This window comes from Alosa alosa, chromosome 18 (assembly GCF_017589495.1).
Source record: "Alosa alosa isolate M-15738 ecotype Scorff River chromosome 18, AALO_Geno_1.1, whole genome shotgun sequence".
In the NCBI taxonomy this organism is placed as follows: Eukaryota; Metazoa; Chordata; class Actinopteri; order Clupeiformes; family Clupeidae; genus Alosa; species Alosa alosa.
In genome coordinates, this window is record NC_063206.1 from 21,839,327 (window position 1) to 21,864,675 (window position 25,349).

Here is a 25,349-nt window from a genome sequence, read left to right on the forward strand (position 1 = left end):
CTTTGTAAATGCTTGGAAATGCAAAAAGGATAGATTATGCACATTTGTGACATGAAACATTAAAGTTTCATTTAACATTAACCTCTCACCACCCACCCACCCACATAGTACATACATTATTTTACAACACGTTTGACATGGAGCATTTCACACACGAGACAACACAGAGGTCAACAGAAAAGGTCTGAAAAGCATGCAAGGTCACAGCACAACACTAAAGCTGCAATGCTGAATGGACGTTCCAGATTGTTCCAGGAGGTCGTCTGATGGCCTTTCAACTCATCAGACACTTCAGACGTAACCAAGTAATGCCAGCGGAATACTATTCATTCCGATATCCCATGGGCTTGTCCTGGCAGAGATTATTATGGGATTGATGAAAAGATGGGAGTGGATATCTCAGTGTCTTAGGCCGAGTGGAATCAAAGTAAGATATGAGAGGGTCCAGGAGATGATGTTTTGATTATGTTCCTGCAGAGGATACATACGAGCGCATCCAATTTTACCTCGGAACAATATAATTTACATTATTGTTTTAATTTTAAAAAAATTCACAATAACCTAAGGAAAGACGTTGGCTTTTATTGATTCCTAGTAAAAAACAAAATCATAATTTGTGGTTTTACAAATCCATTTTATTGTATCAGTGGTTAAAAGTCCAAGTTTTTAAGCACAAAGGTTGTGCTTATTTGAGATTGGCTTTGTGCAGCTTGATCATTGAAAAAAAATTCAATCATTAAAAAAAGAAAAAAAATGTCCATAAATCACTCCTGTATACTGTTAAAAATACAAAGTAAAATTTAAGTCTGTAGTGTACCATAAGAATAAGCCGTTTTGATAAAGTGTAAGAAACCCTTGCAAAAGTGCATTTTATATTAATGACAACAGCATTTTCTGAGATCATAACTATACAAAGTATAAAATGTACATCATTTTATTACAAAACCATCTTTAGTGTACCGGTTCTACATGAGATAAAGTACATATGCAAAAATGTAGTGGCCGCTGTCAATCATGATTATAAAAACTAAAGGAAAATAGAGAGGCGCGATGAGAGAGTGAGTCAGACGGCCTTCACACTTGCCTCCATTTTAGTGGCTGTGAGTGGTAATGGAAATTTCACAGTGTGTTCTGTTAGCCCTTAAGAACACACGCTGTATTTACATCTAAGCAGAGAAACAAAGACTAATGAACCAGAAGAGAAGTGTTGAGGCCATCAAGACTTTCAAAGAAGATGTTAAAAAATAAAGATATTTTTTTTTTTTGGATTTTGTTTTTTACTTTTTCTTCTTTTCAAAATAGTTATTTTGTGCCCACTTTTGTGTACACAGTTAAATTCTGCCTTTGATCAAGAAACCTGCTATACACTTTTTAAAATTTACACCATCACAGCTGCCAAAAGTATAAAAGTAATATTCACAAATAACTATACAATAATTTTTAAATCAGTAGGTCCAAAAAAGCCTGGGTTTTATACATCCCCCCCAAAAAAATCAAGTGTCCACCCAGTGTCTTAAAAAATAGAATATATATATATATATATATATATATTCTATTTTTTTTATATATATATATTTAAGATTTTTGACATTTATCGCATGGTAAGACTTTAAATAGTGCACCTATTTACCATCTCTACAAAAAATTAAGAGCACTAGACTTTTAAAATATACAAACACGCGCACACACACACATTAAAAAAGAAGCACACCTGTGCAGATTATTGCTGTGGACATTTTGAGAAGGCACATAGACCGTGGAGGCATGGTGGCCAAATCCAAATGGGACGAAGTGATGAGGGGGCTGAGACAGCCATGGAAGTCTCCGTTCTGATCCGCAGGGGGGGCTGGAGGAGGCATGATGAGTCCAGCAGGACGAGCAGGGATTGGGGAGGATTGGGGGGCGGGGCAAGTTGTGGCGTGTTGCGGGGGAGTAGTGGCAAGAGACACAAGAGGTAAAAGACATCTCTGAGGTAAGGAGAGCACAAGAGCAAGAGGCGAGCGAGGAGGAGGAGGAGGAGGAGGTCACACAGACGTGGTCACGCGGTCAGCAGCGTTATTGACCTCGTTTTTGTTGGAGTCCAGGCCTTTGGCAGCGTTCATGTCGTTGCGGAGGTTCTCGGCGGCTTTCTTCATGCTCCGCAGCTCGCCAGGGTGAGGCGTTGCTCGACGCAGCAAGGTTCCCTGTAGAGCAGGGCAGAAAACAATCGGGAAAACACAAGACATCAGATCAGGCCATACTTCAAAATAGCCAGTTGATATTCAAATGAAGCACGTATCCTCTGATTAATTCACTCATTCATTAATTTACCGCCCCTCAATCATTCGTTCATTCATTCATTCATTCAAAGTGACATCCAAATGACATTCTAAGTGACATCAAAAACACATCTGACACGAGTGACATGAAACTCACAGTCCCCATCAGGGCACCCCCATTCATAAATATGTCCACATCCTCATCTAACACAGCGATATCTCTTGCATTGCTTTGTCATAACCTTGAGTGTGTTCAAGCACAACGCAGAATACACTCAGCACACCCACCTTTTCATCGTCCTCGTCCTCATCGTCATCCAGGAAGCGGATGGCACTGATCCTGTTCTGAGCTCGATCGTCCCAAGTGGTGTCGGCCACGTCGGTCACCAGGCTCTCTAGGCCACCACACCGGGCCAGGTTATCCAGGCCTGCGCGTGACAAAAAAAAACACAACCTGAGGTCAAACTCAAGTCTACATTAGCAAAGTCCAGCCCAGCACAAGGTCATCACGGCCTAAACCTGTGAAGCACTTTGAGTGTCTAGAACAGCTTTATATGGAACGTGTTGTTGTTGTGTTGTAAACACAATGTCTGAAAACAACATAACAACTACCCCTAGAGAATATTTTACCTTGCTGTTGTAAATACTTCTCACGGCTTGAGCCCTTACCCCTAGACACCGGTGTATGTGCATTTGTTTTGGAGCCCAAGGACTAGCCACAGGCAAAGGCAATCTCCAAAGAGCTATATCTACTAACCAGATAACGTTTTATGATTTTCACAAGACGTCTTCGGCTCGCCGTCAGCCAAATGTCAAGGCTGGTTTTCTGCCTGCGAGGCGCTGCCAGCTATGCTAGGTGCACAATCAATTCTCCATATTATAAGCTCATTTACCATCAAAATGGCTTCCAAGCTGTTATATTATGGTCGAACACTTGCATGGTGCAGCTTTGAACAAAAACACAGCCAGTTCAGCACAGAGTGATTAGCTAAACCTAAACATAGCACACCTGCCAGTCACCCACCACGCCAGAGCAGAGCACAGGCCAGCACGGCACGGCACGGCATGGCATGAGGTTATCCAGGTCTGACCACACCACAGCCCAGAGGATCAGGTCAGGGTGGCAGGCCAGGCACCAGTAATCTCAACCTGCTTAGCCACCACATTAAACCCCACTGAGGATGCTTTAATGCAGAGCTCTGCAATGAGTGAGCGAGGGTGTGTGTCTGTGTGTGTGTCACAAATGAGGACTCAGTGCAAACCAAGCTACGCCTGACTGCATACAGGCTTAAAGCCTGGCTGGATTTGTTTATAAAGACCATAATAAGGGTGGGAGACGTGTGTGTGTGTGAGGGAGAGAGAGTGAAATGTGTTAAAAAGAGACAGAGAGACAAGAGGGAGGGGGTAAGAGAGGGAATAAGTGAGAGGAATAAGAGAAAGGGGGGGTGAGAGAGAGAGAGGCCTTGCACTCAGGCACCTCTTGCCTCTCTTTATCACCCTAACTAACCCTGCAAGCCGGCAGTGGCTAAGAGAGGGTGCGGGATGCCAGATCACAGTTTCAAATCCCTGCTTACTCACAGGCTTATTGCAAGTCTATCTGCCCCCAACCCCCAATCTTACCCGCGCTGACTTGACCTCTGCAAGCCCCGCACAGCCTCACACTCACACAAGGGGGCGGGAGTCACGGATGACTCTGCCAGCAGCGGAGAAACACATCCTGGCTACAGGGGCGTGAGAGAAGAGATATACCAACAGACAAACAGTGTGGCTCGCATTTCATTGGGCACTTGATGAACTGATATGCTGACCTGGAGTCAGAGGGATTGTGGGTGCTGGGGGCATAAAATAATTACTATAATCCCAATTGGATAAGGCACCGAATTTGGCGACCCAGCCGGAGTCAAATGTGTCTGCGTCGAGCGGCGAGCTTTCAATGGCTCTGGGCCAGTCACTGCTAAGCCTCTTTGGCCGAGCAATCCGTGGACATGCGCGTGTGTGCGTGTGTGCGTGTGTGCATGTGCGTGTGCGTGTGCGTTTGTGTATGTGAGAGAGAAACGCATCACAAGTGCATGGGTGATAGAGGCCGAGTCGTTTTGACAGTACACCATCAGCTGCACACCAACACACACACACACACACCTGGGCCTTGGCGCCCCTGCTCTACAACGAACCCCGTCAGCAAACACACAGCGGCTTTAGAAGCAATTACTGCTCAGCTGCCTGAGTGTGGCTTGAAGCACTGCAATCAGTGGGAGACGACTATCGGCGTCATTAGTATATGATAATTTAGGAGAGCATCCTCCTCTTGGCAGCCTCAGAGCTTGTGCAGTTAGGTCAAAATCTCTCCTGCGTTTAGGGGAAGATTGCTCTCTAGACAACGCTTCACTACACTTACGGCTACACTTATGTGCAACGTTAAGTTGAAATTAATGCTAGCTGTCCGCTGCTTCACTGATTGTCTTTGCCGTGGCTGCTGGGCAACTCTGCTAAAGGGGACAGCAAAACAGTTGACGACAGGAACTCAGGTCGATGTCCGTCAGTGTTACGGGGACCGAAAGGGAATAGGGTCATCATTGGTGGGGCACAACGAATGGGAGGAAAGTCGTCTTTGTGTCCATTTTTATCAACGCCACACACAAACAAGGTCCTTAAGAGTCCTTTATACACATAAATGAAAACCAATCCAGGGGACCAGGAGGAAATCTGACATGGAACCAAGTAATGATTTAACGGCGTCATGTTAACTGCAGTGGAACAATAAACAACGTTTTACACCATGGTGTTCACAAAGAGACAGCAGTGGGCATAACGTTACAGAATGGATAAATTTGTGACATGGAAGACAAAGATAGCAGGTGATTCAGCCCCAGCGGAGAAAGACAATGCTGACCGATATTAACCAAAAACCAGGCGAAAAGAAAATATCGTATATACCATAATATCTGTGTGTGTTTTATGTCTGAAACCAACCGCTGGCAGCAGGCAGCATGAGCGCCAACAAATCACAAAGACACTTGACATTTTTAAATTGATTTTGTTGGGGCGATGAGGGCCAGATGGGGCTTAACCCCCCTCCCAAATGGTGAATGACAGACAAGGTTTGAGATCCACTGCTTAAAGAATTACATCTGAACTACACATCCTGACACATTATGAATTACACACACCACACAATACTCTGCGATGTCCTTCTTTCAAAAAAAAACTCACAGCACATCGTGACCTTGTTCATGACATGCCTACATTCTTGTCCTTGCACATTGTTTGTGCAAATAAAAGTGAATTCTTGCATAAAGCGGCCTCCCCCTACTTTACTTGATCTGACTATTTAGGCCTGCTGCTATCCTCACTTGCATTGTCCCGACACATCCTTGTCCTTGTACATCCTGGTAGGGAAGGGAAGAGTGTGTCTGTGAAGTTTATTATGTGAGGCTGTTTCTTGTTGGCTTCTCCAGCCCCACCGCACGCCTCAACTTCCTCATAAAAAGACCGCTTAACAGGCAGACCTTGTTGCTTGGAGAGGGCGACATCCTGAAGAGCCCCTCCAACTGCTTCCTGGTATTAAGCGGAATCCATTAAACAAGAAGCCAAACAAAGAATCACAACAAGGCCAGCGGGAGGGAGGGCAAGCGGAGGGTGCCATCGCTGCATGGAAGGCTGGAAATCCATTACAATGAGGGGAACGAACTCGGCCGCTACACACGCAGCAGGGCCAAACGCCAACAGTGCCACCAACAGGACCGATCCAGTAGAGGGCCTTACCTTTTTTGAAGAGCCTTTTTTCACAGACGCGGAAGTCACTATTGTCTACGGCAGGGCAAAACTGAGCCATACAGTAAAGAATGTAATAACTGAACCACATGTGTACAGCCTAAGAGGAGTATACTAATGATTATTTTTACTATATTCAGACAGCTCTTTTATCTACAGTGACTTCCAAATAAACGGGGAGATACAAGTGCAAGACAGGTAGCACTGGAATTAGCAAAGAGTCCTGGCCTTCCTTATGGCGCTGTGGGGCCAGTTAAGCAGGCGGAGTGGCGGTGGGGTCAGGTGGGGCGTCTTACCTTTGTTGTCGGGCTCGCAAGGCTGCTGCGGAAGAAGCACGCAGGTGAGCACCTTCTCCCCGGACTCGGGGTCCACGTCCGTCTGGAAGGTGAGCAGCGGCTGGGACTGGTTCTCAGACAGCCACAGCGCTTTGAGGCGCAGCGTGGTCAGGGACAGGGGTAGGTAGGCCAGCCTGCAGGGGCGAGAGACGCCGAGAGAGAGAGAGAGAGAGAGAGAGAGAGAGAGAGAGAGAGAGAGAGAAAAAGAGAGGGAGGGAGACAGAGTATGTGAGAGAGAACAAGACAGAGAGAAAGAGAGAAAGAATGGATGGCACAGATTGAACATGAGTCAGGGTAGGGTTACCAAAATCTCATAGACCATATACCAGGATGCAGACCGCTGACTTTTACTTCTGTTTGCTAACTGTATAAATATACTGTGTAGACATGCGAACGCAACATTGACTCATATAATGTAGACGCCAAAGTATCACAGTATTCATACTCTATCACAGTAAACCAAACATGCAAACCAATAGTCCCATATTCTAGCAACCAAAACTTTTTCAACTTTTAAAATATCATTATGCAAACAAAGTATCCAATTTCCATTGTCTCAGCAGCAATGTGGTCCAGGGTGATATTGGTGTATTTTTCACAATGTCAGAGGAGATTTACATTCTTTTCATGGCTGCACTACTGACAGTGCATTTGCAGCCTATTTGTTCATTTTTGCATAATACACTAATCCAACCCAATGAATATCCCAGTATTCCAGTATTTATTATGATCAAACTGCAGAACTTTCAAACACTCTCATGGCTTCCCTAACACAAAATCACCTTGAGCTGGCATAAAGGCTGAGCAGAGACAGCCACCCCATCAGGCAGTCTCTCTGTCATCAGAGCACAAGTCCTCCCAGCAAAAACGCTCTCATTCTTAAAGCGTCAACCCATTACAAACACATGAGAACAAAGCAACGCCTTGTATACCCTTCCAGCGACGCATCTCATTCTCCCTGTGTGTGTGTGTTAGTCGTGGAGGTCTCTGACACAAAGCTCTTTTTCCCATAAAGCGTGTCAGACTAGACAAGGCCCACTTCTCATCCCCCCCAGTGTCCATTCCAAAGTACAACTGTAGAACTTGTAACTAGTCTTTTCAGATTTTACTAATCGCCTTTATAAGACTCAAAAGCAAAAGCCTTTGTGTGTAAACACTATTCTGCATTCCAAATGGGCAGCTCAGGTAAGCCTTGATACATGGCGTAACACAATACCGCGGCGCGACAGGGATTTGCCAGCCGGCCAGGCCTTAGGTCACATATGGCAGATCAACCCCTGGCATCAAGACAGCATCATTTCCACTACAATCAGCAGAGTCTCTAGGGTGCGTTATCAACTTCCCCTCAGAATACCCCGGACTGTCAGGAAATGATCTCTGCAAATGAGCTCAGGGGGAAACCCAGGCCTGGTTTGTCGACCCTGGATGAAAGTTGTGATTGGGTGGGTGGGGGTGTGGACAGTGGGTTGGGGCGACATTGCGGACGGGTGGTTTAATCAGTATCTGTGGCGTCCCACCTGTTTCCAGACACATCAAATACGTGCAGCTCAGTAGCCTGCGACAGCTCGGAGGGAATGTGTTTCAATTGATTTTCACGCACACACAGGACATTCAAGCTGCTGCAGCCACCAATCTGCCAAAAGAGAAAAGAACACAAGACAAAAAAACATTTCAAAGCATTAGCCTACATGCAGTGTGCAGAGTGCAAGCAGAAGAAATAAAATAAAATAAAAAATGAGTGACTCAATAATGAATGAATTGGTGTGACAAGCAAGTAAATGACGACTGACTAAATGAGTAGATTAGTTATGGCATTAAATAAATACATAAATATATATACCGTATTTTCCGGACTATAAGGCGCACCGGTGTATAAGTTGCACCAGTCAAAAAATGTGTCATGAAGAGGAAACGTATAGTCCGGAAAATACGGTATGTATAGAGGCATAAACTGAAAACATTTAGCCCAAATAGACTTAGCAAAACTGCATCCGTAACCACTTATCTAGGGTGCCAGGTTGACCGGGCATCAATATGGGCTTGACAATGACCGTGAGGCTGACATTAGGGGCAATTAGTTGTGGTATAAAGCAATGCTAATGGCCTGGGAGAGTCCAGACAGCAATCAACATCGCATTAGACAGGGAAGCACCCCGACACGGTCACACCGTCATACACACAGAAAGAGACTACCTCCGTTTTACACAGGATCAATACATGTTAGATAAAAGGTGTTGAATGGGGGAAAAACACAACTGCTTACAAGCCACGGTTCCCAGAAACCAGAAAACAGCAGTGATCCAAGAGAAACAAACAACAAATACAAACACCACCAAAACAACAAAAACAAATTGATAATGAACAAATAAACAAGAGAGCAGTGGAGGGTGACGTGGGGGAGTGGAATTAGTGTCATGCTGGAGGAGGACATAAACACCAAAAGGCGCTGACAGAGTTGGAGAAGAATACTGACGAGTCATTCAATGGAATCTGCCAAAGGTGACCCCCAAAAGATGTGTAACACAGAAACAAATGACACAAACGCTCACATGACTTTGTGAACATATGGCCATAAAGCTTAGCCAGAAGATTCACAGATGCTTTAAAATCACGACAAAGCTGTTTAGGCTCTCTGATATACCCAACTCAAAACATCCTCCACATGTTATCATGAAAATACATTTAGTTTATATTTCCAAAGTGACTTATAATACAGATGCACACCTTTCAATTTGCTAGGTAGTAAGGTAGTGTGTGTGTGTGTAGGTATTAGCTGCATTGCATATAAATCGCAGGACAGTGCTTAATGAAAATAAAACAAAACAAAACATAACCATGTATTGGCTGCACCTGTAGTCCAATAGTCCAATATATCGGATTGCGTGAAGAGAAGAAATACATTGATTCCCATGTATACCCCACCCCTGTGTATTAACGCCATAGCTGAAGACATTTTGTAAAATCAATGTATGGACCTTGGTTAATAGGCGGGAAATGGTTGTAAACGTGAACTCTGATAGGCAGGCTACATAACTGACATAACTGAAGCTTTCTGTTCACGCAGTGTAAACATTTAGAAGACTGGTCTAATTTTTTCAAGTGCACGCTCCTCATTTCACGTTTGGTGTAGCCAGTTCCACTGATTATAGTGGAAGCTTATTGTTGCATCATACACTCCGCAAACGGGGCGCTTCATTTACGTGCCTGGTGTAGCCAGCCTGTGACAACTGCACTTCCTCCAAGGGTCTTTCTGCTCTGTCTTACAGCGGCTTAGACAGTGGCTACTGAGTTTAGGTCACTTTGGAGACTGTGTGGAGTGTGAGGTCTTCCCTCACTCACAGACAGGGCCTTCGGCACATCCGACACAAAGGCACTGTGTGTCCGTGTGAAAAGAGCCTTTCAGATTATGCTTTAACCACAGTCTGTTCTCTCTCCTTCACTGGTGCAACACTCAAGAAACTGAAGGAAAAACACGCTTTGGATTGAACGAGGGAACAGACACGTAAAATACCAATTGAAATACCTCAAGGCTACCAAAACATAATCTATTTCAGACCAACCCTTCAATGTTTGACCTTCATCATTTTCAGAAAGACGATTAATTTCATAGGCTACTTGTTAACCTTCAGGGTATGGCTCGATTATTGCTTCAATGCAAAGCTAATACCAAAGTACAGTCGTTAGTGCCACGGCACCAGCACAAAGCAAGGTAGCCTTGATCGCAATCACAGTCAAAAGCTGGCACAGAGAGGGCACTAAAGGAATTACCACTGAACTGGAAAGACCAACCAGGGGACCAAAAACACTATCCCCTCTCATGGACTTAACTGTGTCCCTTTTTGTCTGTACACTGACTGTATCTTTCTTTCTCTCACTCATTTACACTTATCGTGCGTTCCATTTGTACATGCTGACAGCTTGTGACAACTCGTAACTTGTGAAATGACGTAACTTTCTTGTCGTAAGAACTCGCCGTGAACTGGGAGTACTTTGACTTGTACAAGATCGATTTTCGTCAGACAAGCTTAGGGGGGCGTGCCATCGTGTAATTGTGCGTAACTTTCTTACTACTCGTAAAACGAGCACATTGGATAAATGGATTGCACCATCACAAACACACACACACACACACACACACACACACAACCACTGTGTTCTAGCTAAAGACCCCCAGCTGTTTGCCATTATCTGAAGCTCAATGACAAACAACACAAACTGAGCACTCTGAAAACCACTTGGAACTTGAAAATAGCTTGATCTAATATACTCAACTAGATTTACAAATCAAACAAAAACTGACGTGACAAAGTATCTGTTCTAGATGTTCTCCTTCACAGGAAGACAGAGAAACACACACACACACACACACAAAGGCATGTGTTGTATGCAGTAAATCATTCTGGATTAAAGTATCTGCGGATTGCCAAAGGTCAGGGTTGTTATTCTGCAGAGGCAGAGCACAGAACTAACTCCTTCGTTTGGTCCTGCACAACATGCATAGTCTACAAAGATGACTCACGTGAACAATAACTTTGTTAAAAAAAGAAAAACTGCATCTTCTTTTATGTAGAGATACAAGACTTTCATACAACTGTTTTACTTTATGTAACAATATAACCCCCAGTTATAGGGATTAGTACTACATGGCTCTAAAGGCGAGTTGGTCACCCCTGTCTTATGTAAATAATATAAACTAAATAAAACATGACTTCAACACGGTTAATGGGACCTCTAGTATAAAGTCATCAGTTCATCCATGGCTGAAGTGCCCTTGAGCAAGGCAGCTCCCCGAGCGCTACTGTAGCAAGGCAGCTCACTGCTCTGGGTTAGAGTGTGCTTCACCTAACTGTGTGCTCATTGTGTGCTTCACCTCACTGTGTGTTCACTAATTCACAGATGGGATAAATGCAGAGACCAAATTCCTTGTATACGCAAGTATATTTGGCCTATAAACCGGATTTACATTTATATTATATTTAAATGTATTTTTCAGGTCTTAAGGACGCTTGTTAAACAGCTCCATATGGGACATGGTCAAGCATCATGGATGTTTTCTGGGGGAGGAGGAGGAGGGGGGGGTCGGTTGTCATTCTACAGACCTCCCTTCAGATGGTATTACCTAAACAACTAGGACTCTTGTGTTCTGGAACTTTCCTCTCAAAACTTCTCTCTCTCTCTCTGCCAACACACCAACTACCACTCCCAATAAACAGGTGTTGTTGCTGCCCAGAGGACTAGGAGGAAACGATACACATCAAATGAGTTTGGTTTGAAGATTGCTTGATATCTGCCCAAAAAGCCAACAATTCAGGTTTTACAAATCCAAATAAATCTTCCAACATCAAATTGGAGCCCATCTGTCTTGTCTGTGGTTTCATATCACTGAAATCTCAGATGGTAGGCAAAACAACAAAACATTTACGAGCACAAGGGTTGATCTGATATCTCCAGAGAAGCAGCGCATCGCTTCCCCTTGAATCCCACGTGCCTGACGCAGGAACAAACAATGGCCGACACCACTCCAGATGCCCGAGAGGTGGGCGTTGTGACTTGATTACAGCACGCCGCTACAGGACGAATGCCCGCCACTCATCTCTCAAGTGATTTGAAAAATAGCGGGCCAACTTCAGAAAGGAGATGTACAAAACAAGTTGTGTGTTTCTTTGCACTTGCCTCACAAATTCGAGGGAAAGCACTCCTACGCTTATCTTGATTATATTAATCTTGCAGAAAAGAAACTGTAAAGGATCAGTGCTACGTAGTGATAAATGTCTGATTTGTGTGAAATGAAATTGCATGACTGCATTACAATTATGCCAACACACACACACACAGTTGTCAAAGCAGAGGTCATGAGGTGAGGGGCTTACATGAGGTATAGACAACATCTGCAAAAGATCCACACACATACCTCTTTGGGCAACGAAGTCAGGCGATTCCGATCACAGTTGAAGTTTGACAGCTTCCTCAGCTTTCCAATACTTCTGGGCAAAGTCTGTAAAGAGGGGGGGGGGGGATAGAGTTAAGAACGTGATGAGCCCACAAAGAAACGACACCTTCTACAGCGAGCCCCCTATAGAAACGACACGCGCATGCTCACAGTGGACGCAGCACAAGGGCCTGCAAGGCTCGCCCCACACCCTGAGGATTACTAGGCAACTGATGAGGATGAAGAGGTCTAATAGGTCAGCTGGGGCTTTCCTCTGGACACCCACTGTTAACAGGCCTCACGAACGAACGAGACCAGGAAGTGGAGACCACAGAGGGGAGGGAGAGAGGGAGAGAGGGAGAGGACAGCTGCCCAGTTCAATATAACTGACAAGCCTAGTCGACGTTGGGCCATCGTGTTTTGCTCACGGCGGCTGTTCTGAGTGAGCTCCCAGAGCGCTTTGTCGGTGGATGCCATTTCCTGGTTCTCTAATGAATCAGTCTGCGCTCTTAATCAAATAAGGCCCTAACGATTCTGCACAGGAGTCGTCAGCAGAAGGGACTGGGGGGGCTCAGTCTACACGGAAAAACAAAGCAGATTGGAATTCTTTGGCAAGCAGCAGAGGAATCTCGGAACTAATTAGTACTAACAAATTAATTCCACCATTGGCATATTATCCAGCCAAGCTGCTGTTCTATGGGAATCACACATACAACATATCCATATTAAATGACAGCCAGGTCATCTTTTGACATTTCACCAGCCAACAATACGGCATAATAATCATTAGAAAACTGAACTAAAATCGTATCTGATTTCATTTTTTTTAGGTCATTTAAAATACTTTTCATAATTACAAATCATTCAAATATCATGCTTGATATTAATACCAGTGAAAAAAGCCCTTAACATTCACCAAACCAAACTAATAAACTAACAACTAAACTTTCAGTTGTACAACAAAGAAAAAAAGTTGTAGGATTAATGTGAAAGACAGAAAGACAGTTTTTTTCTACTACTAAACAAGTAAGGCAAGTCATGTTCACTGACACTTAATGACTTATGATGAAATGGCTGTGAGACACAGTCCTGAAGTCATGTGGGGGAGAGAGTCAAGGCGGCCTCACCTGTAGCTGGTTCTCCGTGAGCACGAGTTCGGTGAGGTTTTCACAGTTGCCAATGCTCTCTGGGAGCTTCATCAGTCGGTTCTGGTCTGCTTTCAGTATGGAGAGTTTTCCAAGTTTGCCTGAGGACAAGAGCGACACAAACAACAAACAAACACCCAATGAGAAGAGAAAACAACATTTGTTGTTTAGAAGAACTCTGAGGGCCACTCTAAGGACAACAGATCCACAAATATGCTTCCAGATCCACAAATATGCTTCCAGATCAACAAATACACTACAAAAACTGATATCTAACCAAGTGTTATAATCTTATATTAAGATAACAAATAAATCTAGTTGGTATTGTTTTCAGTATAAAGACACTTACTTTGAGCTTTCTCATAAACTTATTTAAATACAAATAAGCCAAAATCTTCTAAGTAAATGTATCTGTCCATGGGGTAAGAAAATGTTTAAGAGAATCTTACTAAAAACAATACCAACTAGATTTGTTTTAGGTTAATATAAAATTATAACAGTTTTTGCAGTGTGTGGTTCGCTTCCAAGTGAATGTGACAGCACAGCAGAGACATTAGTTCATTCATAGCCACTTACATTGTTTAACTGAAAGGAAAAACAGCTTGAGGTTATGGCCATTAGATCAACTCGCGGTCACTGACAAAGACCAAGTTTTCAAAAAGTGCTTATGCACAAATCGAGATTATATCACATTTTAATGTTAAAAATTCAAACGCGTCCCATCATTGTTCATGCATGCTGTGTCGTCTGTGACTCAGAGTGACCTGTGCCTGCCTCTCTTGCTCCTTCTCACCACTAAGAGGGGTGGGAGGACAGATGATTCCACACTGTCAGTGTAAATTAAACACACACACACACACACACACACACACACACACACACACACACACACACACACACGGTGACTGGGCAGGAGGAGGACAGTGACTCCTCCAGCGTAGGAGATTTCTCCGTATTTCTGTCTCTCACGTCTCTCAAATCCCAAAGCAAATCAGTTGTGCTTTCCTTCGACTGAGCTAAATTCTGAGAACTAATACAAATACAGAAAATGCATAAGCTGCGTATCAGCCGTTTATATTACAGATTATGTTAATATCAGACAGGCAGCAGAGCAGAGGGGGTTGTGTGAGGACAGATCACAATCACACAGGATGAGGTGGATCAGAGAGACAAGTTAGTGTCAATCACAGCTCAAGGCCGCGTTCCATACTGGGAGTTGATTGGTTCAGTAGCGGAAACCTCATGGCAGATCCTGGTTTTAGCAAACCACACAAGTGCACTTCCTGCATTCACAGCCTGATAGAGGCATGTTTTTCTTTCCACCCTGGGATTCCCCTTGCTGGTTTGGTTTCAGAAATGTGGACACTTCACTGGGAGCAGTATAAAAGAAATGGACACAGATATGGTGTTCGGTGGGGAATGGGGGCTGGAGATGCACACACACACAGAAAACACACACACACACACACACACACACACACACACACACAGTCAACATCTTCATCATTTCCAACTGCTTTTCTGATGCGAACTGGTGACTGAGTGAGTGAGTCAGGGTAAACCCCCATTTACATACTTACTCACACTCACATGCTGTGGACATGTAAGAGGATTCATAATAACAAATACACACTAACACACAGCACTCCAAAGCGCAGACATGCACACACACACACACACACACACCAACGCAATCCAATATTAAAACTAGAGATGACAATCCACACTACACTACCATGCTGTGCACTTGTGAGAGAATGCATAAACAAACACTCATATACACACACACACACACACACAGTCAACATCTTCATCATTTCCAACTGCTTTTCTGATGCGAACTGGTGACTGAGTGAGTGAGTCAGGGTAAACCCCCATTTACATACTTACTCACACTCACATGCTGTGGACATGTAAGAGGATTCATAATAACAAATACACACTAACACACAGCACTCCAAAGCGCAGACATACACACACACACACACACACACACCAACGCAATCCAATATTAAAACTAGAGATGACAATCCACACTACACTACCATGCTGTGCACTTGTGAGAGAATGCATAAACAAACACTCATATACACACACACACACACACACACACACTGACCTATGCCTTCTGGCAGCACATCGATGAGGTTCTGGGACACCAGCAGGTCAGTGAGGGAGTGCAGGCAGCTCAGCTCCTCCGGGAGGCGCTCTAACTTGTTCTCCGAGACGTCCAGACACAGCAGGTTCCGCATGCTGCCCATCTCCTAGAGGAAACAGCCAAACAGTCCTCCTGTATCCCATAATGTTTTTTTCTGAACAGCCATGTCTGTGTAGGCTGTTGCATAGGAATTTACTGAAGTCTATCAATAATGCACAGACCAATCGGTAGAATGTGCTTTGTATGGACACACAGGCTACAATAACAATATAAAAGTAGTCCATGAGAACACTTTGCACTGTAATGTGGTGAAAAGCCATCAGTGAACTATACATTACACAACAGATCTCCAACAGATAGTCGACACCCTGTTACATGGCCATACATACCACTCTTCTAGCTACTAATGGGGAGTATTGATCCCTCTCACACAAATAGCTGCATTGCCTGACTTAGTTAAGTATTTCAGTTTACAGACAATACTATACTGGTTGGGTTGCTAAGCAGTGATGAAGGTACCGCCACAGTGATTTAATATTAGGAGTGCTGCAGAGATCGCGTTTGATTTAGGAGGCCGCTCATAACCAGACCAGAGTCTCATATAAGCAGATTATAATTATAAAATAAACCTTTTACTGAATCTGAATAAAACACGTGTAAAACGTTTTAACAGAAAAAAATGGTGACAAGAAGTTACGTATTACACAAGGCCATCAGCCCTGATGACATTCCACATACATCACTATGAACCCTGGCCCCCACACACACACGCACACACACCTCAGCAGCAACACATTTCAGGAATCCCTTACCGCTGGAATTTCAGCCAACTGGTTCCCATCCAGCCAGAGGTCTTTCAGGCTGACAAGACAGCCTATTGTCTCGGGCTAAACAGGAGGGGAGGTTTGACAGGGTCAGTATAAGAGAGCAACAGAACCAGGTGACTGGCACCGACGCAAACAGGAATGCGGAGCTGAACGCATGCAAAAGGCCCAGCCGCATTCCATTGTACCCTGGTGTTCCAGACAGAGCAAGCACACACAGAGAGGTGTATTATTGTTATTTTTATTGTTGGACAAGAAAACAAATGACTTCCTTTTCAAAGACACTGTAAAAGGGGGGGGGGGGCTCACCTGTTAGACTGTTAAACGGTATTTGAGTTTAGGAAATGGACTTACCAAGTTATAAAGTTCATTGTTCCCTAGATCCAGTTCTTCAAGTTTACCAAGTTGCGACAGAGACCTAGATAAGCAAAACACAAAGCGAATTGTTGTTGGAAAAACTTGTCAATTTTCAATTAATAATTCCTAACCAAATCTGATATATGACTGAAGACATGGACGACATGAAAACATTGCGGAATCATGGACACATGCAGACTTGACAAACTCGCACATCTCAGACTGGAGACATATCTCAGATGCCTGAGGAGACCATTACAACAAAAAAAACAATGTTCCTGTCCACACATACTCAGAGACACATGACAGTAATCACATACTCACTCTGGTAAATATGTCAACAGATTCTCTCGGAGTTCCAGTGATATCAAGTTACCAAGGCTGTGAAAAAAGGCAATGGGTTAGTTATGTACACATGAAGCCATCAGATATTGTGTTATTTAGATGAGCAAAGGTTTTGGTCCATGTTTATGGAGTTAACATAACATTTTGACAGAATTGTTAAATCCACAACATCACAAGGCCTTCATTTGCATGTACAGAAATGCTATCTAAAACATTTACCTCCAAAGTTAGCTTCATAAAAGTGACACATTTGGCGCAGGGTGAAAGTAGGCCACACCACATTTAAATTGGGTAAATTAGTTTGGAGGGGGAAAAGACCGAGCCCTTTTCTGTTTATTCATACCACTGAAGACCTAGGCTACAGGAAGGAACCAAGCTTAATCATATTTGGGCCACTTAAGAAGACCACAATCAGTTTTGGCACCAGAGAGGAAAACCAAAGCTTACTCGAAAGTTGAAAAGGGTGAACATTTTTCTAGGTTCAAATCCTGGATTTCTTTCACATTGTATTATGTAATGTTTTAGAACCACTTTTCCGTTAAAATGAGCCTTGCTTCAAGCTGCGGGTGACTCAACGACTTGACATGACAACATCCCCACTTACCTCAATATAGATGACCACTGGGCACTGGCTATAGCAGTAATACTACTGACAGAGACGGTTCCACAAAATACAAGCCAAATGTATTTGCACAAATTTCAAATAGTTAGTCAGTTACAGTACAGTAAGTGTGCCATCACCAATTTCTTTAAATACTGGGCCCTAATCTGACTGATAGACAATGTCCAAAGTCTAACAAAAACTAATTTAATTTAATAACTACACAAAACCAATTTGCTCATTTAACACCATGGGCAAGACAGTGATGAGTCAACTAAATGGCACCACAACCCACACTATAGTTCATAATAGATAGACTTTGAATTCTTGGCTGCCTTTTTAAATTAATCTGTTCATGAGTCTGGAGATGCATAGATGCTTCCCTGGGACAAGCAAATAAAATGTGTTGGCCAATCGATATCAGTAAACCAAATGATAGCAAACATAATTAAGATAACAACATGCATGGAAAATAAAGAAATAAATAGTGATGACCGCAGAATGTATTAACATAGTGACACATTTTTCTTTCAAATGGCCAGCAGGGGAAAAAGGATTGCAAAGTCTTTAAACACTCCTCTTCTGTAGTAAACCAATATCGCAAAGCAGCTTTTCAGGTCTTTGATTATGCCCAAAACGGTAGGAAAGCAAATGAAAACTAACTCTGGAAGCAGCAGATGACGGATTAACTGAGAGGGGGGGAAATAATATCTCGTCAATGACAGGATTCAGTTCCAGATTAAAAGGCTTCTGGGGATTCTGAAGGCCATCTTAAAGTGGATAGTTTTCTTCCACCAAAACGTACTTGATGCAGATGTATTGGATTTTTATCAATATCTGACATTTTCCTCATTTTGTCCCACTGGTGATGCTGATATCAGTTTATGTGCAAATAAATTCATGGTGTTGGGAGTATTGAGTGTTGGAATGCACCTCGTTCATTCACATGATTTATGCTTTGGTCATTGCAAATTCAAGTTGTTTATCAGTTTAGTTTAGTGCATTTGGGGCAGTCGTGGCCTACTGGTTAGGGCTTCGGGCTTGTAACCAGAGGGTTGCCGGTTCGATCCCCCGACCAGTAGAACGGCTGAAATACCCTTGAGCAAGGCACCTAACCCCTCACTGCTCCCCGAGCGTCGCTATAGCAGGCAGCTCACTGCGTCAGGATTAAAGAAAAGGGTATACTCCTCCGTCACATTTGCGCGTGTCGAAGACGTGCGTCATTTTTGACGAGTACATGAGTCCAATTTCTGTTGTCCTGAATGCGCGCTAGATCGTTAAGGTTAGCGCCTGCGCACTACGGATTAACTGTGATACTCTGCCCCACCAACTGGGGGTGGTACGTCGAGCCTGAAAGTAGGACACAACCACCAAAGAAGCCTGAAACGCCTGAAGAAAAGAAGAAGGTGGGATGTGTGAGCACTGAACGAAGGAAGAGCTAGTGAAGGAGTGTTCCACACTTATGTGCAAAAGATGCGGCTGTTAGATGAGGAGAAGCACCACGAGTACTTTCGCCTGTCTGCTGGGAAGTTTGATAAGTTAGTCAATCGGTTCTACACCATAGATGGTAAAGTAACCGTTAATAGATAATGTTGAAGAATAAAGATAATGTTAAAGAATCTGTATCTGTGGATTTTGGCTTTACATCGGTCGAAGTTGACTCCATGTCGTAGTGTTTCACATAACTCGATAGCCAGGCAAGCTGTGCGAGGACAGGCGCTCTGCTCCATCGTTGTTATGGTAACCAAACAAGTCTTCTTCTGTCTAGGTTTGTCTCTAGGTTTTAAGTGTTGTTCTTCTATGTGGTCCACCTACTGGAGGGGAGTGTTTACAGCAGTTCCGTTTTACACATGTGCAGTCTACGCGTTAAAGTGACGCGCGGTCTTAACTTTCGGTCGCCTCAAAAACGTGACGCATGGCGTAAAAATGACGCAATTCTCATCAAGCGCTCAACAGTGCCACATGCGCAGGACGCAGACGCGGGACCATATCATAGCCCTTAGTGTGTGCTTCACCTCACTGTGTGGTTCACTGTGTGCTGAGTGTGTTTCACTAATTCACAGATTGGGATAAATGCAGAGACCAAATTTCCCTCACGGGACCAAAAGAGTATATATACTTATACTTATTTCCTCACCACCTCCAGACACATGGAGGCATGGACATGGAAGCACCTTTTTGTTCTGTGAAAATCAGCTGAAATTCTCTCATCAGCCCCATGTTCATCATTTTTAAGCTAGCCAATCAGCCAATAGTGCAGACCTGCTGTTGTTATCAAGCATGTCAAGTCGAGACCTATCCAGATTCAAAACAATCATAACATGCCAACCTACACTGCTGTTCACCAAACACTAACCTTCTTTTTACACAGGCAGTGGTGAAAAATATGAAGCAAAGCCATATGTCCATCTGTACATAAACCCATTAGCAGCAAGACTAAATCTCCTGTTTAGCAACAAATTACAGGCCCCTGGCCTGGTAGTCAACTCTCATGTTCGGGCGTTAGTTTCTATCTTATCTATCCGTGGCCTGGGACGAGCAGCCTGTACCCAACACTGGTCACAACACAAAGTCAGGACAAAGAGCAAGGAGGAAATTGAAGAGGAAATGAACAGGGTCGACAAATCACACAAAGAGGAAGGAGGGGAGAGAGAGAAGGAAAACAGACTGACAGACAAGTGGACAACGTCCGCCACCGCCGCTCACAGCCCTTCACGGGTTTGACGCGCTACGCAGAGAGCATTCGAAAAAGAAGAGAACTGGCACTGACAAAAATGGCAACGTGGCAATCCGTAAACAGAGGGGAGATTCTGTACACGTTCTGGGACAAAGGCAGGTACAGTCATGCTGGAGCAACGGCTGTTGTTGACCTGAAACTGCAACGAGTGAAACTGTGTGTGAACGGCAGCATGAGACAGCCTAGAGCAACTCCTGCGACTAAAATACAAATGCAACTAATGACAACGGCAGAAAGCCTACTTATGAGTTTCAGAAAGGGAGCCATTTTTGCAACCCTCAAAAGACCCTGATTAGCTGAACTACGTTCATTCACATGATTTATGCTTTGGTCATTGCAAATTCAAGTTGTTTATCAGTTTAGTTTAGTGCATTTGGGGCAGTCGTGGCCTACTGGTTAGGGCCGGGCTTGTAACCAGAGGTTGCGGTTCGATCCCCGACCAGTAGAAGCGGCTGAAATGCCCTTGAGCAAGGCACCTAACCCCTCACTGCTCCCCGAGCGTCGCTATAGCAGGCAGCTCACTGCGTCAGGATTAAAGAAAAGGGTATACTCCTCCGTCACATTTGCGCGTGTCGAAGACGTGCGTCATTTTTGACGAGTACATGAGTCCAATTTCTGTTGTCCTGAATGCGCTTAGATCGTTAAGGTTAGCGCCTGCGCGCCTCACGGATTAACTGTGATACTCTGCCCCACCAACTGGGGTGGTGCGTCGAGCCTGAAAGTAGGACACAACCACCAAAGAAGCCTGAAACGCCTGAAGAAAAGAAGAAGGTGGGATGTGTGAGCACTGAACGAAGGAAGAGCTAGTGAAGGAGTGTTCCACACTTATGTGCAAAAGATGCGGCTGTTAGATGAGAAGCACCACGAGTACTTTCGCCTGTCTGCTGGGAAGTTTGATAAGTTAGTCAATCGCAACGCTGCATTCATCATCCACACAAACACACACAGCACACCTGTTAATATAGCTGAGAGACTTGCTTATAGCTTACTTGCTTATTAGGCTACTTATAGCTGAGTGACTTGGTGCCGTGAGGGCAGCTCGGGCAGCAATGTTGGTGCGATACAAAGTAAAGACATTTTTCTAAACACAGCAGTGCCATGGTAAGAAAGAGTTGTGCGTACAGATGTCCTCAATTAAATTTGTATTGAGTCTTCACACCTGCCTCATACCAAAAAGTATGAACCAAAAACCTGTAATTATGACATGTCAATAAAAGTTTTGAAGTAGCCTAACTCTTGTGTTCATAATGTGTTAATGTCTCACTGTGATAATGGGTGCATCTAGAGCGAGAGGTAGCCTAGGTTACATTCCTTCAATTATTATTATGATAACGCATTATCCGGTGTTGACAGGCTAGTTTCGAGATTTGAGTTCAGCATTGTTCAGGAGTAGGTGATAATGAGGAACAGGCGAGAATGCATCTCGATCAACAAGTGTTACTGGGTTTCACGATTTGATTTCAGCATTGTTCAGTACGCTCATTTTTAAAGATGCATTTAATCCAAAGTCATGTCAGCTCTCTATGCAGGGAGTAGGGCTGTCACTTTATTCGAACATCGACACGATCTATGATTTGTTTTTTATTTTATTGTTTGCCATCTCATCCAGTGCTCTATGATCCAGGGCCCATGACCAAATCAAGCCAATAATAGCCAGTAGCCACAATAATGACTGGAGCCAGAGCCCATGCAGCCACCCTGTTTCGAAAATGGAAGATAATGCACAGAACAGCCAGCCTGAGCGGACAATTACGTCCCCAACTCATCTAAAATGTGGTATCTTGAAATACTTTGGGTTCTACACCATAGATGGTAAAGTAACCGTTAATAGATAATGTTGAAGAATAAAGATAATGTTAAAGAATCTGTATCTGTGGATTTTGGCTTTACATCGGTCGAAGTTGACTCCATGTCGTGGTGTTTCACATAACTCGATAGCCAGGCAAGCTGTGCGAGGACAGGCGCTCTGCTCCATCGTTGTTATGGTAACCAAACAAGTCTTCTTCTGTCTAGGTTTGTCTCTAGTTTTAAGTGTTGTTCTTCTATGTGGTCCACCTACTGGAGGGGAGTGTTTACAGCAGTTCCGTTTTACACATGTGCAGTCTAGCGTTAAAAGTGGCTAGCGGTCTTAACTTTCGATTAAGCCTCAAAAGCGTGGCGCGATGCAAAAAAATGACGCAATTCTCATCAAGCGCTCAACAGTGCCACATGCGCAGGACGCAGACGCGGGACCATATCATAGCCCTTAGTGTGTGCTTCACCTCACTGTGTGGTTCACTGTGTGGTTCACTGTGTGCTAAGTGTGTTTCACTAATTCACAGATTGGGATAAATGCAGAGACCAAATTTCCCTCACGGGACCAAAAGAGTATATATACTTATACTTATTTCCTCACCACCTCCAGACACATGGAGGCATGGACATGGAAGCACCTTTTTGTTCTGTGAAAATCAGCTGAAATTCTCTCATCAGCCCCATGTTCATCATTTTTAAGCTAGCCAATCAGCCAATAGTGCAGACCTGCTGTTGTTATCAAGCATGTCAAGTCGAGACCTATCCAGATTCAAAACAATCATAACATGCCAACCTACACTGCTGTTCACCAAACACTAACCTTCTTTTTACACAGGCAGTGGTGAAAAATATGAAGCAAAGCCATATGTCCATCTGTACATAAACCCATTAGCAGCAAGACTAAATCTCCTGTTTAGCAACAAATTACAGGCCCCTGGCCTGGTAGTCAGCTCTGCGTTCGGCGTTAGTTTCTATCTTATCTATCCGTGGCCTGGGACGAGCAGCCTGTACCCAACACTGGTCACAACACAAAGTCAGGACAAAGAGCAAGGAGGAAATTGAAGAGGAAATGAACAGGGTCGACAAATCACACAAAGAGGAAGGAGGGGAGAGAGAGAAGGAAAACAGACTGACAGACAAGTGGACAACGTCCGCCACCGCCGTTCACAGCCCTTCACGGGTTTGACGCGCTACGCAGAGAGCATTCGAGAAAGAAGAGAACTGGCACTGACAAAAATGGCAACGTGGCAATCCGTAAACAGAGGGGAGATTCTGTACACGTTCTGGGACAAAGGCAGGTACAGTCATGCTGGAGCAACGGCTGTTGTTGACCTGAAACTGCAACGAGTGAAACTGTGTGTGAACGGCAGCATGAGACAGCCGAGAGCAACTCCTGCGACTAAAATACAAATGCAACTAATGACAACGGCAGAAAGCCTACTTATGAGTTTCAGAAAGGGAGCCATTTTTGCAACCCTCAAAAGACCCTGATTAGCTGAACTACTCTGGTAGCATACCACACTGATGACGCTATACTAGTTCTTCTGACGCAGCGGAAATTTAGAAATGATTTTGAAAACATTTCCTGCAATTTCACATGAGCATTATTACAGTAATTCTTCCAGCATAGGCAATCAGAATCAGCCATGGGAAAGAGGAGACAGAGAGTGAGAGCAAAAGCAAACTTACTTTCCTATGTTTTCTGGCAAGGTCTGCAAAGAAATATCATTGATGGAGAGGCAAGTTAAATTCCTCAACTCTGGAAAACTTTCTGGCAATCTGCAAAAGAAGAACAGAAGTCCCAATGCTTATTTCAAATGGCTGCACCCCCCCACCCCCACACACACACACATAATGAGACAGGAGACCAATTTCACAGCTCAAAATCAGTTTGTAAACTTGATACTGAGTGACTTAATGTAAATAACACACATTCCTGGCAGACTCGCATGAGCTTTTAATTCTTTGTTGACCAAAAGAGAGGATGATATTTTGCAAGTCCCCAAATCCTACTAGTCTTTATCTTGAGCCCATTAATAGCAGGGCGTATGCATGTGGGTATGTGTGTATGTGCAGAACGTGTGCTTGTACATGTTTAGTCAGGCGTGGCGCCATTTCCAAGTCTCTGTGAGTTCTGACTGGCACGTCTGAAAGCATGCATATCATTAAGTAATCATAATGCCAATCAGACTGAAGCCTTACGCTACTGGATGGGTTAAGTAGACCACAGAGACAAGGTCACGCTCAGCAATGACTAACATTTATGGGAAAACCCACATACAAATTGGGGCACCGTAAATTCAATGAAAAAAAAAATGCATTAAGGGTGACCCACTAAGCATTTTAATTCTATTAGAATGCCAGTTAAAACAACTAAGGGGAAAGGTTGATTTAGCATTTCTTTGTATAAAGATTCTTGCATGGATAAGGACAAACATTAACATATTGCACAAAATCTAAAACAGAGGAATGTGTTTTATTAGAGGGGTATTTTATTAAGTATGAAGCAATTCTGTCCCTAGTTATAGTCACCATGACAGTACCAGGCCAGCCACCAACAAACCACAACTTTAAGCCCCACAGAAAACGGGCAAGTTTAACTGAAAAACTGAAAGCTCAACTTCGTCAAGGGTTACAAATTATTCAGGGTCTGGAAGCAACCCAAGTATAATTGGTCAGAATGTTGCATGTTTACATATGCAACCACCACAACAACAAATAACAACAACAGCGACAGCAGCATGATATTTCTTGTTAATTACCTTGTTAGTGGGTTTCCACTGAAGTCAGCTACTTGGAGAGCTTTACAGTATGAAATGCTTTCAGGGATTTCCATGATGTCTGTGTGCCAAGAAGCAAAAACAGCAATCACGTTAGGATGGCACACCAACACAGCACCCATGACTATTCACGACAGAGATGGGTTGAACTGTAATAAGGTGAAACAAATAAATAAACAAATAAATAAATAAATAAACAAACAAACAAACAAAAAACAACATCAGACAAAAGACAAGGCTATAGACCCTTTCAACTGCATAAACAAACATGTGCATTCATAAGGCACTTCCGGTGGCAGAGAAAACAAGATTGAG

At 43.7% G+C, this 25,349-nt stretch overlaps 1 protein-coding gene across 2 annotated transcripts in view; it reads right to left on the minus strand.

Moving 5' to 3' along the window:
* Positions 1–562: 562 nt before the first annotated feature.
* lrrc1 (leucine rich repeat containing 1) overlaps positions 563–25,349 on the minus strand; it is a 35,829-nt gene continuing 11,042 nt past the window's right edge. The window contains exons 3-14 of one of the 2 annotated variants that reach the window (XM_048269620.1): positions 25,017–25,095; positions 23,944–24,033; positions 17,102–17,158; positions 16,775–16,838; positions 16,409–16,483; positions 15,558–15,699; positions 13,421–13,539; positions 12,276–12,359; positions 7,882–7,997; positions 6,326–6,498; positions 2,547–2,686; positions 563–2,183 (exon numbers count right to left, since the gene is read on the minus strand). In XM_048269620.1, coding sequence (XP_048125577.1) covers positions 2,025–2,183; positions 2,547–2,686; positions 6,326–6,498; positions 7,882–7,997; positions 12,276–12,359; positions 13,421–13,539; positions 15,558–15,699; positions 16,409–16,483; positions 16,775–16,838; positions 17,102–17,158; positions 23,944–24,033; positions 25,017–25,095 — 1,298 coding nt within the window. In that variant the 3' untranslated portion in view covers positions 563–2,024. Of the gene's footprint in view, positions 2,184–2,546; positions 2,687–6,325; positions 6,499–7,881; positions 7,998–12,275; positions 12,360–13,420; positions 13,540–15,557; positions 15,703–16,408; positions 16,484–16,774; positions 16,839–17,101; positions 17,159–23,943; positions 24,034–25,016; positions 25,096–25,349 lie in introns of both variants that reach the window. The other variant, XM_048269619.1, reaches the window with a different exon arrangement.